General features: G+C 42.9%; 1 protein-coding gene across 3 annotated transcripts in view; it reads right to left on the reverse strand.

Annotated features, from left to right (window-relative positions):
- Nucleotides 1-18,405, reverse strand: part of LOC137546363 (aldehyde dehydrogenase family 3 member A2-like) — a 104,617-nt gene that overhangs the window by 48,424 nt on the left and 37,788 nt on the right. For all 3 annotated transcript variants that reach the window (XM_068268718.1, XM_068268719.1, XM_068268717.1), the window contains exons 3-6: nucleotides 15,352-15,583; nucleotides 14,102-14,187; nucleotides 6,766-6,974; nucleotides 5,363-5,480 (exon numbers count right to left, since the gene is read on the reverse strand). In XM_068268718.1, the coding sequence (XP_068124819.1) occupies nucleotides 5,363-5,480; nucleotides 6,766-6,974; nucleotides 14,102-14,187; nucleotides 15,352-15,583 (645 nt within the window). The remainder of the gene's footprint in view (nucleotides 1-5,362; nucleotides 5,481-6,765; nucleotides 6,975-14,101; nucleotides 14,188-15,351; nucleotides 15,584-18,405) is intronic.

Raw genomic sequence — 18,405 nt, forward strand, 5'->3', positions numbered from 1 at the left:
ATTCCATTGTATGGATATGATGATGCAGAAGATGGTGCAATAAATTATGGTTGCTTATGGACATAATGGTGCATGTGCCTTTTTTTCATTTCAAGAAGCAAAAGAAAAATAAATATTTCAAATGTTTCATACATCTGAAGCGGTATTTATCTACACTCCGCAGGACTTTATCTGAAGTCTCGGGGACATAGATATTAGTCTATCGCTGTGATCGCTGCTGTGCGCGCTCCCGTCAGCTCCCACATGCCGTTCTCATCGCAATCCGTTAGTATACAGATCAGTGAACGGGAACACAGTTCCTGTTCACTGATCTAAGTGCCTGATATCAATGAATATTGGCATCAATGACATGCTGGCATTCATTGACAAAAATGAATATATTGCATGCACGCGTTACTTCCTATAACGTGTGTGTGACATCAAAAGTTGAAACAAAATAAATTGTGGGGGACAGCAAGTGGCCAAAAAGTAAAATTACACCTTAAAACGTCAATGCTATTTTAAATACATTTAAAACAGCATTGCTTGACTCTTTACCTCCCATCCCACAGTTACCCAAATAAAATCTTTAGTTGAAAAGAAAAGAAAGTGCCTATGAAGAGGGAGACCTCTGGGTCCTCCAGAGAATTTCCAAGACCTCCTTGAGACCGCCGCTGATGCCCGGGACCCACTTAAGAAAAATACATAAATAGTTAACTTGGGGACTAAACTTTTTTTTTAATATGTACCGTATGTCAGGAGTGTATATACATTTTTTTTTTTTTTTGCAAAAAGTGCTTGTAATTAGTGACAGACAAAAAAAAAATACACCTTTATCTCCAAATAAAATATTGTTGCTGTACATTATGATAGGGACATAATTTAGTAGGTGTAATAAAATAAGTGGGGCAAATAGAAGACATGGGTTTTAATTATGGTAGCACATATTATTTTAAAACTATAATGCCTAAAAAAACTGAGAAAACAATGAATTTTTCCTGTTAAAATGCATTTAGCATAAAATAATTCTTAACATAATGTACCACCCAAAGAAAGCCTAATTGATGGCAAAAAAAAACAAGGTATAGATCATTATGTTGTGATTAGTAGTGATTAAGTTATTGGCGAATGAAAGGGAGGAGTGCTGAAAGGTGAAAATTGCTCTGGTCCTCAAGGGGAAAACCCCCTAAGTTGTTGAATAGTTAAATAATACTATTTGATTAAAGTGAACACAAGGTGAAAATAAACTGATGAATTCAACTATTATATTTATCCCCCTACTCCTAAAAATGACTTTTTTTTTAGATATCCCATGGGTTTATTTTATATTTAAACATTTACAAAGTAGGTAGAATGTTTTACTGTATCTAATCAGTGGCAGGTTATTAAAGAGGAACTCCAGTGAAAATAATGTAGTAAAAAAAAGTGCTTCATTTTTTACCATAATTATGTATAAATGATTTAGTCAGTGTTTGCTCATTGTAAAATCTTTCCTCTCCCAGATTCACATTCTGACATGTATTACATGGTGACATTGTTACTGTGGGCAGGTTATGTAGCTGCTTCTAGCTGTTTGGGCTGTTAGAGACAGCTGTAAACAGCTAATTCCTGTCTGTGAACATTGTTACATTGTGGCAGTTTGCCCAGAGTACCGAGGTACTCAGAGCTTCTTGTGGGAGGGGTTTCAGCACAAAATAAGTCATACAGCGCCCCCTGATGGTCTGTTTGTGAAAATCATTATATTCCTCATGTAAAAGGGGGTATCAGCTACTGATTAGGATAAAGTTCAATTCTAGGTTGGAGTTTCTCTTTAAGTGTCCCAGCGTTAGGAAAATGGTCAACAGTTAATGTACTTTATCTCTCTCATGCCCTCAGAAGTTGTGTTCTGCCAGGAAAACTCTTATGGTTGTAATTTGCTTTTTATATATATATATATATATATATATATATATATATATATATATATATATATATATATGTCAGTTCCATGCCTAGAAATACAATCTTTCAGGTAGTTAAATAAAACAAGTAAAACAGCCTGGTTAATATTTTTTGCACTGTACATACACATGTTTATCTCATCATGTCACATATTGCCTCGGGTACACTTTAAGTACAGGTCCACTGTACCTGTACCTAATTCGACTAATTACAAGCTACATGCATCTTACTGATCATCTCTAGAATAGACTTCAAATTTGTTTGACAGTGACCTCCACGTAACACAAGTAATAAACCGAGCACATGATGATAAAGTACATAATCTAAGATTCATTTCAGTGTAAACTCCATGATACAAGAGTTTACTGATCCAGAGCTATAGCCATGTGAATACTACTGTTGTCAAGTGAGTCAGGAGAAAGTCCACCAGATCACCAAAATGTCCTTCCTTATGAACTTTTCAACACTGTCAAATGGGACTTTAAACTGAACCCAAGGCGAATGAAAACCAAAAAGTTAGATACCTGCCTATGAAGAGGGAAACCTCTATGTCGTCCAGAGGATTTTCAAGACCTCCTTGAGACCGCCGCTGATGCCCGGGACCCTCTGAAAGCTTGTGGTCAATCTCCTACTGCATCTGGGTGAGTATGGCCAAGCCTGAGCAGCAGCATGGAGCTTTTCATGGAGGCTTTGGCTTACTGTCCAGGTGAAGCCGTACTCACACAGGCGCAGTATGGAAACGCTCGTACACAAAAGGAAGCGTAGCCAGGTGATCATATCTCATATGCTCAGAGGGTCCATGCATGGCAACGGTGGGGGCGAGGAGGACATGGGAAGCATCTGAACTATCCAGGGGTTTCCCTCTACATAGACAACATCACAAATGAAAAGAATGGTCCACAGGACTGACACACAATCCTCTTGAAGTGCTGCAAATTGGAATCCAGAAGTCCATATACAGGAGAAGCATGCAAGTACCTGCACACATGCAAAGTCTAGAACAAGCATGGGCAAACTTGGCCCTCCAGCTGTTAAGGAACTACAAGTCCCACAATGCATTGCAGGAGTCTGACAGCCACAGTCATAACTCATAAAGGCAAATGCATTGTGGGACTTGTAGTTCCGTAACAGCTGGAGGGCCGAGTTTGCCCATGCCTGGTCTCGAACACCTCATTTGTTTTATCAATTTAACCATTTACCGCCATCCTAACGTATTAAAACGTCATGCTTACCGCTATTAACAGCAACATGACGTTTTAATACGTCGCGCATTCCCGCCGCTGCTACCGCCGTGTGTCCGCCGCTACCGCCGCCATTACCGTCGGGATCCCGTGCTGGGCGATTGGGGAAGAGGACCGAACAGTCCTCTACCCAATCGCAGTGCCTGGAGTGAATGGACGTGACCGCGAACAGCGGCTACGTCCATTCACATGAACAGGAAATGTAACATTTTAATAAAGTGTAAAAAAAAAAAAAAAAAAAAACAGTGAACACGTCCTATGAGTGTTCACTAGCGCCATCTTGTGGCCAAAAAGTATATTACACCTACAAAATACATACATTTTCAAGTATACATCATTAATAAAATTACACTTCCAACCCTCCCCCCCAAAAAAAACACTTGTAAAAAAAAAAAATCAGCTTAAAAAAAATAAATAAATAGTTGCCTTAGGCCCGGTTCACATTAGCGGTGGCTATCCGGAATAGCCGTGCCGGAGCCGCACCGCATGCTGGCCGGACGAAACGGACGCACGGCACAGCAATGTAAGTCTATGCCAGGGTTCACATGTGTCCGTTTCGTCCGGACCGGAGCCGGACCGGATCCGGACTCCGGTGTCCGTTCCAACATGCGCTATTTTTTGGTCCGGCTCCTCCGGCAGCCGTATCCGGGGCGGAGCCGGACTGCACCATCCGGCCAATGGAAACCAATGAGAACCGGAGAGCGCACAACACACTGGCAAAAAATCCGGATGTTCTACCCCACTTCCTATGCGGATTTTTGCGGCGATATTGGCTGGGGACACATGGGCAAGCATTTTGGAGTGGAGCAGCACAGCTGGATCCGGATCCGGAGATGTTGGCAGCATGTCGGAGGTGGAGGTGAGTGCTAAACAGCAGAGGGCCTGATTCCACAGGTCCCCCTTCTGCTGACCTCCCAGACCCCAACATTTTTTTTTGTTTTTATACAGGTTGTAAAACTCTTTAAGAATCCGGATCCGGACCGCAACCGTGTTCATACCGCACGGAAACCGTATGCAACCGGACCGGATCCGGACAGGAACCGTACGGTTCAGGTCCGATCCGGCTCCGGTGCGGTCCGGACATCCGGTGCGGTTTTTGCAAAACCGCAAGTGTGAACCGGCCCTTAAGGACTCAGCTTTTTTTATTCTATATTTTATGGGGGAAAATTAATTTTAATTTATTACATAGGGGCTTGTAATTATGGCCAGAACAAACAGAAAAATAACCACTTATATTTCAAAATAATATACTGTCGCCATACAAAGTGGTAGGGACATAATCTAAACGGTTTAATTATCGGGACCACTGGGCAAATAAAACGTGTTTGTTTTATCCACAGGAGAATGTTTAATTTTAAAACTATAAAGGCTGAACACTGAGAAATCATGATTTTTTTTCTTTTTTTTCTCTTTTTCTCATTAAAATGCATTTAGAATAAAAAAATTCTTAGCAAAATGTACTATCCACAGAAAGCCTAATTGGTGGCGAAAAAAACGAGGTATAGATCATTTTCTTGTGATAAGTAGTAATAAAGTTATTAGGGAATAAAAGGGAGGAGCGCTGACAACTGAAAATTGCTCTGGTCCGTTAGGATAAAAACCCTTGGGGGTGAACTGGTTAAAAGCACATTAGCCAGCACAGCATGCACAACTCAAAAGAGAAAGACAGTGCAGATCGTGTGTGAAATTTGACACCAAGGCAGCTTAACATCTTACAACAAAGTGCAGAGACTAGCACTGGCTATTTCATATTTCACATAACCCACGGACTCACTTCTGTTAATGGATCATTCCAATTCAGCTAAGGCTAGGTACACACGATTACATTTTTTGACAGATTTACTTTCAGATAGATTATTTCCAATAAGTCAGATTTTTTGATCGATTTTCTGTTCACTTCTATGAAAAATCGTTTGAAAAATCGAATGGAAATCAGATCGGACATGTTGCAAATAATTAATCTGACAGTAAATCTGTCAGAAAATTGCGTCGTGTGTACCTAGCATAAAACTTGCACAAAGCAAAGCAGGGCTTTTGGCTCCAATTTTTAACATGAAAAGTGGGGAAATGCTTACACAGCTACTAAATATTACTTAGATATGATTTGTACATTGTTGCTTTATAACACTTGGTTATTGGTAGTTGTCTTTTTTGCGAGTGACACTACACGGTCAACGCCAAATATGATTGCTTGTACTTACCTTTATTGATTCTTTTATTTTCTTCACCAGTCTATCTTGGATGGACTTTTCACACAGGACATAATCGGGGGCAATACAGGTCTGGCCACAGTTCACAAATTTACCCCATGTTATACGTCTACAAATTAAAAAGGTTAATTGTAAGCAGCCATAGGAGAGGGAATAAATATAAGTTTCAAAATCCTCTGCAAGAGGCAACCATTTCCTGATTGATTAGCATGCAAGTTTTGCAGCAGTGGAGCTGAACCTACTCAGCTGTATGGTCTGTGAAGTTACTATTGTTCTATCGCCGCGCAGGCGCAGTGGCCCGCAACATTAAAGCGGCAGAAAATAGAAGTGAGCTGTGTCAGGGGACCGGAGGATCGTTTTATCCTGGTGCAAGCACAGGACGTCTGCAGGGGGCCAGCAGAAGCCCCAGGTAAGTTAAATGTTTTTTTCTTTAATACTTTACAGTTGTCCTTTAAAGGGAACCTTAACTGAGAGGGATATGGATGTTTCCTTTTATATAATACCAGATGCTTGTCAGTCCTGCTGATCTCTTTGGCTGCAGTAGTAGCTGAATCACACACCTGAAACAAGTATGCAGCTAATCCAGTCTGACTTCAGTCAGATCACCTGATCTGCATGCTTGTTCAGGGGCTGTGGCTAAAAGTATTAGAGACACAGGATCAGCAGGAGAGTCAGGAAACTGGTATTTTAAAAGGGAAAATCCATATCCTTCTCAGTTCTCTATACTGGAGGCACCTATGCTTGGCTACATATACTGGGGGGGGGGGGGGGCTATGCCTGGATACCTATACTGGGGGCACATATACCTGGCTAGGACAAGGAAGGGGGAAAATAACTGACACAGAGGGGGATAAGAGGAGACACAGAGGGACATAGAGATTGACAAAAGAGGCACAGGGGGAACAGAGGAGTCACAGAGGGGAACAGAAGAGGCACAAACTGAGGTGACACAGAGGGAGACAAAAGAGGCGCAGAGAGAACGGACCTAAAGTCCCCATCTCATTTGTTAACTGGGGACTACCTGTATTTTGCTAGTATTTGGCTCCACCCAAATCATATTGAGGGCACCACTTTCTTCAATGGTCGGGCCACGCCCCATTTTTTGCCATGGCACACCACTCCCTGGGGGAGGGGGGCCCGCATTGTGGGCTGCTTGGTGCCACCGAAATCTTAGATGCACCTCTGCTCCCAGTCAGTCCAAGTCATTGTTGTCCATTAGTTAAATGAATGGTGAAACCAGGTGAAGGCTTTGTGGACTGGATATGCATAGCTCTGGTGACCAGTATCTGTTTAACCATTATGGGAAATAGGTCAAAGGATTTGTAAATATCAGGACAGATGACACACAATTTATTCCGGATCTTTGCTCTCATCATCTGAGCGCAAACACTCACCTGGCAGCAATGTCTACATCGCAGTCCTTATCAATGTAACATGGACTTTTCCCCCCTAGCTCAAGGGTTACTGGAGTCAGGTTCTTAGCAGCTGCTTGCATGATTATTTTACCAACACTGGCATTGCCTGTATAGAAAATGTGGTCAAATCTCTCAGCCAGCAGTGCTGTTGTCTCTGGCACACCACCATTCACCACTGGGTACAGGTCCTGTACAAAAACATAAAACACAACTTAAAAAACAAAAGTTAGTTTTAACTGGACTAAAAAAATACACTAAGAACTCTGCATTTATTATTGTGAAATTCTCTTGCACACTATGTAAAACCACTTGGATCCCTGATAAATAAACTGGAAGGGATCTATAAGATATACATTCCTCTTTACAGTGCAGAGAGGCTGAGGTAGTAGAGGAAGTGTAAGGGTGACTGGGCAGGAAGGGAAGAGGGTAAGTACAGGGTGACAGCATGAAATCTATATCAAATCAATAGAACTGCAGCATTGCAGACAGTGCTACATGCAGTGCAACATTATGGGCTATTGATCTACCACTGCTACTCTTTTTCCCCTGATCAATCATTGATTGAAATTATAATCAATGCGACATGTTGGGCAGATTCTAATAGAGTGACCAAATCTGCCAGGAATTGAGCGGTAATATTAATGCATGTATAGCCTGCTAGACAAGTGCATAGTGACTGTGCAAATGCACAAACCACCTAGTAAGCTGTTCATTTTTTTTTTGTGTGTGTAAACCTAAAGGTGGCCACACACCACACAATTTTTTAAATATCTGTTCAATTTAATTGCAATCAATTTTTCTGACTCATTGTAACATTTAAAAAATATGACTAATGTACCACACACGTATGTTCAATTTTTCCCCAATTATGATAAATGATTGGAAACTCTGACAAAATTGCTAGGGTGTGTATATTAATAAATTGACAGTCTAACACACACCATACAACCTTTAGAAAGATTGAAGAAAAATATCTGGCATTCCGGATCGATAAAAATTCGAAGAAAATGGGAAATCCAATCGGATTGAATGAAAAAAAAGCTTTCGATTTTTTCGGGAGATACGATCGTTTTTATCGAATTGCCATAAAATCGGATCATTTTATTGTATTGTGTGTGGCCACTTTAAGAAATTCCCAATGCCTCCTTGTCCATCTTAACTATACAAATGTAAGGAGAAGGTTAATCACTCTAAAAGTGGACACTAATGATACAATTTCCTGAATTATCTTTTGCGAACGATTCTATGTATGACCGATCAGAAATGCTCATTTGGAACCACTAATGGACAGAAATCTCCTAACCAATCCAATCAGATTAATTAAATTGATTCCATTTTCGGATCAATATCATTAATCTAATCAGGTTGGTCGGGAGAGCTTTGCCCATTAGTAGTCCCAAATGATCATTTACGATTGTTCATACAAAGAATCGTTCGTAAAAGATCGTTTGGCAAATTGTATTGTTAGCAGCCACCTTTATAGAAACCATGACAGCAACCATATCTTGAAAGATCTGCTCCCAATCCATACAAAACTGAAATAAAATACTTTATATAATGAACTTGAGAGCTGCATAAATTAAGAGAGGGATCTCACTTGCAGGGCATTATACATATGTGTTTTTTATGAGTGTTTTTCTGCACACCATGCACATTCATATGCAGAAAAGCACAAGTTTTTTTTTGTTTTGTTTGTTTGTTTTTACAGCTGTACAGTGTCATTAACAGAAAAAAACACAGATGGTGTCCAGAAAAAGGCAGCAAGGCTGGCAGTTTTTAAAGCGCAAAAAGAAAATGTGAACAATGTAAATGGCTCATTACATAACACTGTTTGAGTTCTCAGGCAGAATGTAGAGGATAAGAGCTACTTTAAAAATTCTTAGAATGGTTTTGTATTGACTTCTGAATGCTATAGCTGACATTTTCTAATTGGTCAATGTTGCACTGCTATTCTGCTGTTATTCAATAAAACATTTATACAGTAATAAAATAACACTAGCTGACTGTGCTAATGTGTTCCCACATTGTAGAACAGTGCAAGGGTGATACCTGCCAAAGCCTAACCATTTTTTTTTTTGTTGGCTGCACGAGGAAAGGACGGAGGAAGTACCGGTTCTGATTTGTAGTGCTGTTAGAATGCACAGGAAGTGAAGTAAACACCAGTAAGCACATTATCTTCCACCTTTGAGTTGAATTTCCAGTATAGAGAAAATTAGAAAGAAGTGCTGTCTGCCTAGAAAAGCCATTTCAAATATTTAGGTACCATTGTGGGAGATACTTGGCTTAGCGCTAGAAGTAACCCTGTAATATTAGCAGGCGATAAAGCTTTACACTATGCACCCAAAAAATGAGAGATAAACATAAACTTAAATCCAACACCACTAATGCTGGGCTAACTGCGCAAGCTCGATTGATAATATCCGACAGGTCCGATGACCTGCCGGATAGATTCCCTGCTGGATCCCCGCCGGCGGACAATAGCGGGAAATCGAGCGGCTGATTAGGAGCGCCCGCGGGGACGAGCGGGGATCGATCTGCGCGGACGAGCGGGGACGCGGCAGGGGTCGCGACGGCAGCTAATCGGCCACCGGATCGACCCATGTATGCCCAGCATAAGGCTCTAAAGAAGGTATCAGTTAAAAAGGGTTCAAAGCAGTCTGTGCAAAAAGGCCAGGGACTTCAATGTTATTTGCCGTATTTAGCGTATTTAGTATATATAAGCGGTGAACGAGGCTCCCGTTAATTTATATCGGCTTTATCATGTTCATATCTGCTATATCATGGAACGGTTTGCGGTTACAATAAAGGACCTGATTTCAATTACGCTTTCACTGTATGCCCATAATATAATAACGGCTATACTTTTACAACTATATTTTGGCCTCATTTTGTGTTTCATTTTATTTGTGGCTACTACAATCAACACAAAATACTGGTTATTTTGATCAAGCCAAATACCAGCTACATCCTTAGCGGTTATATCTTTTCAATATTGTACCTACAAAGATCATTTTTAATACCGTTTATATTTAATGGTATTTTACATTGGCTACAACCAGGTGCACTTTTATAAACAAAACCATGTTTAACGGCCACATCCGGTGCCCTTTTATAAATTAAATCATGTTTATCGGATATTTCCAGCGCCATTTTATAAATAAAAACATGTTTATCGGTTACATCCGTCACCCTTTTATAAACTAAATCACATTTATTGGCTACATTTGGCACCCTGTATGAACAAAATCACATTTTTGGGGGGTGGGTGTGAGGGGGTACACCCTTGAGGCATCCCCGCATCCTCTTGCACCTATGCGCCTAGGATCGGGCTACAGATTGCCCTCTACTTCTGCCTCTACAATGTGGCACCACCGCGGCCTAGCTAGCGTGGCATCCTCTGCCTCCTCGCACTCTGGGACCACCATCACCTCACAGCTTCACTCCCACTCTAAGACACCCAGGGGCTCTGTACGAGAATCAGCCACAGCAGTACTGCACCTGAGTGGACTCCCAAAGGCGCCATGCTGTTGGACAAGATCAAGGCCCTACTCCACAGAGAACTGGAAGCGGTAGCATCTAAACTAGGCAACCAATTGAAGAAAGAGATCCCAGGACCAAGCGACCCGCACTGGGGAACTGGAGGGCAGAGTGGGCAACTAAGCCACAGTACTTGAGGCACATGCGAGAGAGCTTGAGGATTTCAAATCGGAGCTCACTGATGCCAAACTCTGCCTAGAAGACTCCGAAAACTGCTCCCTCAGAATTCGCTGGCTTCTGGAGCCCATCCAGGACCCTTACCTCAACTGCAACGGCCATGTTGCAGGAACTTGTGCCTGCCCTGTCTATAGGATGCCTAGAATTCAATAGAATTCCCCAGGCTCTAGGCCCCAAAAGAGCAGATGGACCCCCTAGAGATGTCATGATTAAGTTCACATTCTACCGGACCAAGGAGACTATTTTACAGATGGCCAGAGAGAAAGAGCCATTTACCTTCCAGGGCCACCAATACCAGATCTTTGCTGACCTTGCACCCTCTACGATCCATAAACGCAGAGCGATGAAACCATACAAAGCGGCTCTATTCTCCCATCATGTAAAGTACAAATTGGGTTTCCCCTTTAAACGCATGTTCACAGTATCTGGGAAGACTTACTGTATATCTTGGCTAGGCAAAATAAACTCCATCAAGATATCTTTTCTGCCCACAATACTCAATTGTTTTCGAACCCTACCAGTCAAGGTTTCTAATCATTACCTTTGACTTTTTCAATCAAAATGATGTAATTTATCTAGGGCCATAAAGGACCTAGAGTAGGAGAACAAACCATGTTCGCCCGTAAATTCGACATCGGGGCCTGGGCGTTCCCCACATCTGCTCCTACTATCGAGCTGCAATGACAGCCCACCTAACCTAGCTATTCCAAACACAAGACTCCCCATTATGGGTCTTTCTTGAGATGCCTGACTGCGCACGCTCCTTTGGCTCCCCCATAAACTTAGACCCCCGAGAATTAGCCCTCCACTGCTTGATGACCTTCAAGTTCGGGACTACATACGGTACTCAGCTAATCTACAGTCCCCCCCCACATGCCTCTTATGCCCTTGGTACATAACCTCCTCTTCCCCTAGGAAGAACTAACCCTGAAGCATTCAATTGGTGGCCCGGCAAAGGCCTAACTATAGTCACTCATCTCCTCATCTTTAGAGGCATCACTACATTGACCGACCTTCGCAAAAAAATTAAAAGCCCCTCAGAGCGAATTCTTTCACTACTTCAGACACTGGGAATCAACCCTGATTAGGAATAAAGACATCCCCCACCACCACCTTATTCCATACAAAAACATTTGCCTCTGCTGCCCCGACACCCAGGGACTTATCTCCACCCTCTACTCCTTTCTCACACGCCCAGCACACCCCATACAACACGCATATGCTTCCAGGTGGGAAACAGACTTATCAGGGGCTAAAGACAGAGAAGCTTGGTTAGATATTTGGAGTAGGATCTCTAGTTGCTCTAGCAACCTTCACACGGTGGAGGCAGCTTACAAAATAATGACTCGCTGGCACCTGGTCCCAGCCCGCATAGCTGGGGCACTGGTGCCCCCATTATTATATCTGGATCAAAGAACGTCATATCCGCCAACATCACTGCATTGCGTAAAAATGTATGCGTAAATATGTGGGCACGGAACGCGTAAAAATGTACACGTATGTAAACAAGATCCGCATAACACAATTACAACCCATTCAAAATGCATAGCACATGTGCAAACTGCTAACATGGGCTGAATGAGCTGTAATTGTGTTATGCGGATCTTGTTTACGTACGTGTTCACTTACGTTTTTAAAGAGAACCAGAGATGAAGCACCTTCTTGTATTTTACCTTATAAATCAGTGGGAACATGACAGTAAACACCTAATCTGATCTTTGTTTCATTGTTCTCTGTTTAATCTGACTGTTATCACCTCTGATAAGAATCCCCGACTGAACACTCAGTCTAGCTTTGCTACGTAAAGATTATAGCTGAGTCTGTCTTCTCTGGTGTCTTTTCAAGCCCAAGCCTGCACCCTTGTGGCTCTGCTATAATGACTCAGCTATAATTATTCCCTGCAAAGCCAGACTGAATGCTCAGTCCGGGATTCTTATCACAGCTGATAACAGACACTTTTAGCAGTGAGGATGAAACAGAGAGCATGGTAAGTGTTTTCTCTAATGCTCTTAAGCTGGCCATACACTGGCCCGATTTACCGCCGTTTCGACAGCAGATTCAATCACTGGGATCGAATCTGCTGCCAATCGTTCGCGTTACATGCCGAATTTCGATTCATTTCGTCCGATCCCGTCGATCGCGCCGTGCGAAAAATTACCGTCGATCGCCCGCGGGTGAAGAGCGCATCGCTAGCGGCGTTCGAGTGCCCGACGACCGACGCAATAGAGCCCGCATACATTACCTGCTCCGCCGGCGCGACTGCCCCCGCTCGTCTCCGCTCTTCTCCGCTCTGGTCTCCGGCATGCCTTCACTTATTCCTGCCCGGCAGGAAGTTTAAACAGTAGAGGGCGCTCTACTGTTTAAACTTCCTGCCGGGCAGGAAGAAGTGAAGCATGCTGGAGCCGGAGACCAGAGCGGAGACGGAGAAGAGCGGAGAGAGACCCAGGAGTCGCGCCGGCGGAGCAGGTAATGTATGCGGCGGGGGGGGAGCGGCAGCAGCAGCACCACCACCACAACAGATTGTGAACGGTTTCAGGCTGAAATCGGTTCACAATCTGTTTGCAGTAAAGGTAGCCATACGATCCCTCTCTGATCAGATTCGATCAGATAGGGATCTGTCTGCTGGTCGAATCTGATGGCAAATCGACCAGTGTATGGCCACCTTTACTGATATATATGGTAAAATACACAAGGGTGCTTCGTCTCTGGTTCCCTTTAAGCGTTCATACTACACATGCGTACATTTTTACGTGGATAGAACTTTTTTGATCTTGATATAATAATGGGGTTATGCTCATCCGCTTTAAGCCTCCGTAGAAGCATGTTTTGCATGAAACAGCCGTCAGGCTACCAGGCGCACCCACCCACATCCTGCCTGCTCACCAGGACCGCTATGTGTATATCAACTTGTTTGAGCCACCTATGGTCACAACAATTGTTCATTGCTTGTTGATTTTTATATCCACTAATAAATACTGAAGGTTTAATTGCCGACTTTCACCTCTTTCCTCCACTGAATACTGCTATCAACTCACAGGTCTGAGCACGCAGTACCTCCGTAAGTGAGCGTACTGCTCCTATCACAATGCAGTAGCCATCCTCCTGTGACCTTCATGTACTGCAGTGCCAGCAGCTTTCTCTCTTCAATATTTGTTGAACATTTCTAGATGTCCTTACTTGTGCAGGAAAACAGTGTATTAGGGATAAAATGTGATGCTTATTGATGCACATCTCAAAATGTACGAAAATTAAGTCCTTCCTGCGTATTTTTTATCATCTGATACAAGTGCTTACACTCAGCTCTTGCCTGCCCGTCCAGCCCAAGTGATCCAGTGGGGTCACCAGCTCAGTACTAGGAAGACAAGTCTCCAGCTCTGATATCAAGAAGCATGTACAGGACCCAGAATGGGGAATGTCAGAGACTGAATGTTTTCTCTGTACCTTCAGCCTGACCTCCTGTATTGTTGGATATGTTGAGGGTATTACTGCAGAGACTCCATATACTGCAAATAGCCAGATTATTTCCATTTTGACTTTTCTTGATCACTTCAGGTTTCCTTTAATCAAAATAAATCACATGACGCTTAAGTTGCAGACATACCTTATCCAAATACCGAGGGATAGTCTTCTCCAGCAGCTCGGCTGTGTGTTTGCTAATTTCTGAAGGTTTGATTACCACAGCATTACCTTTTATTTACAGAAAAAAAAGGGGAGAGAATATTCAGTATCAGGCATACGTGCAGCAACAATCTAAGCAGGACTCTTTCATCACATCTATAACTGCATTATAAGCATGTAATGATTCATAAATAAAAATGGCTTATGGTAGCTGTTGAAGCAGCTGAATCTAGACATTATTATTATTATTAGCATATGGGAACAACTGATGGAGGAAAACAGTGTTGCCTGGACTGAACAGACACACTGTTCTCAGCTACTTGCAATACTTTAAAATCATCATCTACAAAAGGTTTATAGGAGAATTCTAGCCCTGGCTTTAATTCGAAGAGTGTAATTTCATCAGTGCTGCCCCAAATTCATACCTCATACTTTTACTAAACACATGGCCGGCTCTCGACTTTTTGCCACCTGAGGCAAACTTAAGGATGAGCCAACCCAACACCCCCCCCCCCCCTTGAATGATCGCTCGCATAGCGGAGGAAAGGGGGTGGGCAGCTGTTCACCAGAGAGGGGCTCAATTTCTCTCCTCCCTCCCCCTAGGGTCCCCCACCGGTGCTCTCCTCCCCCTCCGTGCAGAACAGCAACGGCAAGGCACTTATCTCCAGCTACCGCCGTGTCACCCCTTTGATGTGCCTGATGCCGCTGGCGGATCTCCCCTTTGATGTGCCTGCAGCTGCTGGGTCTGCCTGTGATCTACCCTCCATAGCCGCTGCTCGTCTACTTCCTGCAGCAGAAACAGGAAGTAGACAGGCAGCAGCTACGGAGGGCAGATCACAGCTACCGACGGCAGCAGGAACATTAAAAGGGAGACCCGGCAGCGCCTGGACCTCACGCAAGTGCCTTGCCACTGCTGTTCTGCATGGAGGGGAGGGCGGGATGCCGCCCTGATTTGCCTGAGGAAGTGGCATCACCTGGTGTCATGGGAGGTCCGGGGCTGACTAAACACACACGCGCACACTACTGTAACAATATGCTTTGAAACTGATGGCCCACACAGATCCAGGAAAACTTTAAGAACTTTGCTTTCCACTACAGCAAAACTGGTGTGGGGGGGGGGGGGGGGACTTAATACAATACTACGTGGACAGGTTTAGTTATCCTTACTGCACTACAATCTTATGCTAAGCAACTGTCCATGTTCCAGTGTGAAGAGAAGATAAATGCCTATACCTGCTGCAATGGCGCCTACCACTGGCTCCAGACAAACCACCAGAGGATAGTTCCAGGCTCCAATGACCAGGACAACACCAAAAGGTTCATAGTTGATGTACACGTCATCTCTCAAGGTCATTATATTCTTTTTGACAGGTTGGGGGGCTGCCCACTCATGGAGATTCTTAACACACTGGTCTATTTCACTTATGAGGCCAAATATCTCATAGGTGTATGCAGCAAATTCATTCTAGATAGAATAAATAAACAAGTTATTCAGTATATTATACAGAGCTGCATTAATATTTATCTGTCACTGCTAAAGCACACTTTTTACAAGTAAGTTCTTAAAACAGAAACACATACACACTCACACACACACACTCTCTCTCATACTTTACATTCCACCCTCTTTTATCTTCAAACTCCACCTATCTGTGGTCTGCTCTTTTAAATCACTGACTCCATCTTTAAACATAATTCTGACACAAGTCCCAACATCACCTCTCCTCTTTTTAGCTGCTAATGACATCTCCCCAAATCTTTGCCTCTACCACAGACCTAAACTTCTTTCACTGCATGTCCCTAAGCACATCACTCTGCCACCTACTCCTTCAAGCTGCTAATGCCACTGTCTTCCCTTTATCACTTACTTCTTTTGAGGCTCATTCTACACGTGTCTTATCTCTTCTCAATTTCATGTTGTCCCCCTTGTCCAGCCACTCTTTCTCTCAACATATTCCCATGGCTCCTCCAGTGGCTTTCCACCAACAAACCTTGCACCAATGTGGCTTATTTTAATATCCTGGTTGACAGTAACTGCCACACTATCTTTAAATGTCTGACCTATTTTGCCAACAGGGTGTGTGCTATGTGTGTCTGACCTAACCTCCGTTTTTGACCACTCTTAATGAGTTTGAAAACTCTCCCTTTCCATTCTATGACCACAACCATGTAAGTCGCCCTCTGTTTTGTTTTGCTTGTAGCCTCCTAAATGGAGTTTCACTAAATTCAGCAAAATGTTACCTCTCTTTTTTGATCCTCTGCAAACCCTCAACACTCATTTACAGCCATTCTTATAGGATGCGCGGCAGCTAGTGGAAATGGGCCCTTAACCAAAAGGCTTCCTCATTTCATATTTGAAAAATGGAATTTTGGAAACTACTTAGATCACTAACAATTTTTTTTTATTATTCAAGTAGTCCAGTGATTACTATTTACAGTGGTTTGCAAAAGTATCCAGCCCCCTTGAAGTTGTCCACATTTTGCCATATTACTGCCACAAACATGAATCAATTTTATTGGAATTCCATGTGAAAGACCAGTACAAAGTGGTGTACACGTCAGAGGTGGAATGAAAATCATACATGATTCCAAACATTAAAAAAAAATAAAATAACGGCAAAGTGGGGTGTGCGTAATTATTCAGCCCCCTGAGTCCATACTTTGTAGAACCACCGTTTGCTGCAATTACAGCTGCCAGTATTTTAGGGTATGTCTCTACCAGCTTTGCACATCTAGAGACTGAAATCCTTGCCCATTCTTCTTTGCAAAACAGCTCCAGCTTAGTCAGATTAGATGGACAGCGTTTGTGTACAGCAGTTTTCAGATCTTGCCACAGATTCTCGAATGGATTTAGATCTGGACTTTAAATGGGTCATTCTAACACATGGATATGTTTTGTTTTGTTTTAAACCATTCCATTGTTGCCCTGGCTTTATGTTTAGGGTCATTGTCCTGCTGGAAGGTGAACCTCCACCCCAGTCTCAAGTCTTTTGCAGACTCCAAGAGGTTTTAATCCAAGATTGCCCTGTATTTGGCTCCATCCATCTTCCCATCAACTTTGATCAGCTTCCCTGTCCATGCTGAAGAGAAGCACCCCCAGAGCATGATGCTGCCAACACCATATTTGACAGTGGGGATGGTGTGTTCAGAGTGATGTGCAGTGTTAGTTTTCCGCCACACATAGCGTTTTGCATTTTGGCCAAAAAGTTCTATTTTGGTCTCATCTGATCAGAGCACCTTTTTCCACGTTTGCTGTGTCCCCCACATGGCTCGTGGCAAACTGCAAACAGGACTTCTTATGCTTTTCTGTTAACAATGGCTTTCTGCTTGTCACTCTTCCATAAGAGCCAACTTTGTGCAGTGCACGACTAATAGTTGTCCTATGGACAGATTCCCCCACCTGAGCTGTAGATCTCTGCAGCTCGTCCAGAGTCACCATGGGCTTCTTTTTTTTAACCAAAGCGTAGTTTATTGAGAACAATGCAGCGATTATTACAACATTGCTTGGTGTAAGGCAAGATGTACATACAGATGCATATATAGAACGTAGATGTAAAGTAACAAACAGGGTGTAGAATTACATAGTGAGAATAAGGAGATACATAAGTCAAGTATTATAGTTTAAAGGTTTAAATCTTTTACATGGTGGAGCAAAAAGAGGGAACGTTGTCATACAATTGAGGTACACATTTCTGACACAACCTAGATGGCACAGCGGGCCGTATTACTTAAAGAGACTCTGTAACAAAAATTGCATCCTGTTTTTTATCATCCTACAAGTTCCAAAAGCTATTCTAATGTGTTCTGGCTTACTGCAGCACGTTCTACTATCACCATCTCTGTAATAAATCAACTTATCTCTCTCTTGTCAGACTTGTCGGCCTGTGTCTGGAAGGCTGCCAAGTTCTTCAGTGTTGTGGTTCTGTGATGCCTCTCCCCCCTCCAGGCCCCTCTATGCACACTGCTGTATGTTATTTAGATTAGTGCAGCTTCTCTCGGCTCTATTATCTTTTACAAGCTGGATAAATCCTCCTCTGAGCTGGCTGGGCTTTCACATACTGAGGAATTACATACAGGCAGAGCTGTCTGCACTCTGCAGGAAGAAACAGCCTGACACTTCAGTGGAAGATAGCTGCAGGGGGAAAGAAACACACAAATGATCTCTTGAGATTCAAAAGGAAGGGTGTATACAGCCTGCTTGTGTATGGATGTATTTTCTATGTGTGGACATACTGTACATCAACCTACTTCCTGTTTTGGTGGCCATTTTGTTTGTTTATAAACAAA

Source organism: Hyperolius riggenbachi, chromosome 2 (genome assembly GCF_040937935.1).
Source record: "Hyperolius riggenbachi isolate aHypRig1 chromosome 2, aHypRig1.pri, whole genome shotgun sequence".
NCBI lineage: Eukaryota > Metazoa > Chordata > Amphibia > Anura > Hyperoliidae > Hyperolius > Hyperolius riggenbachi.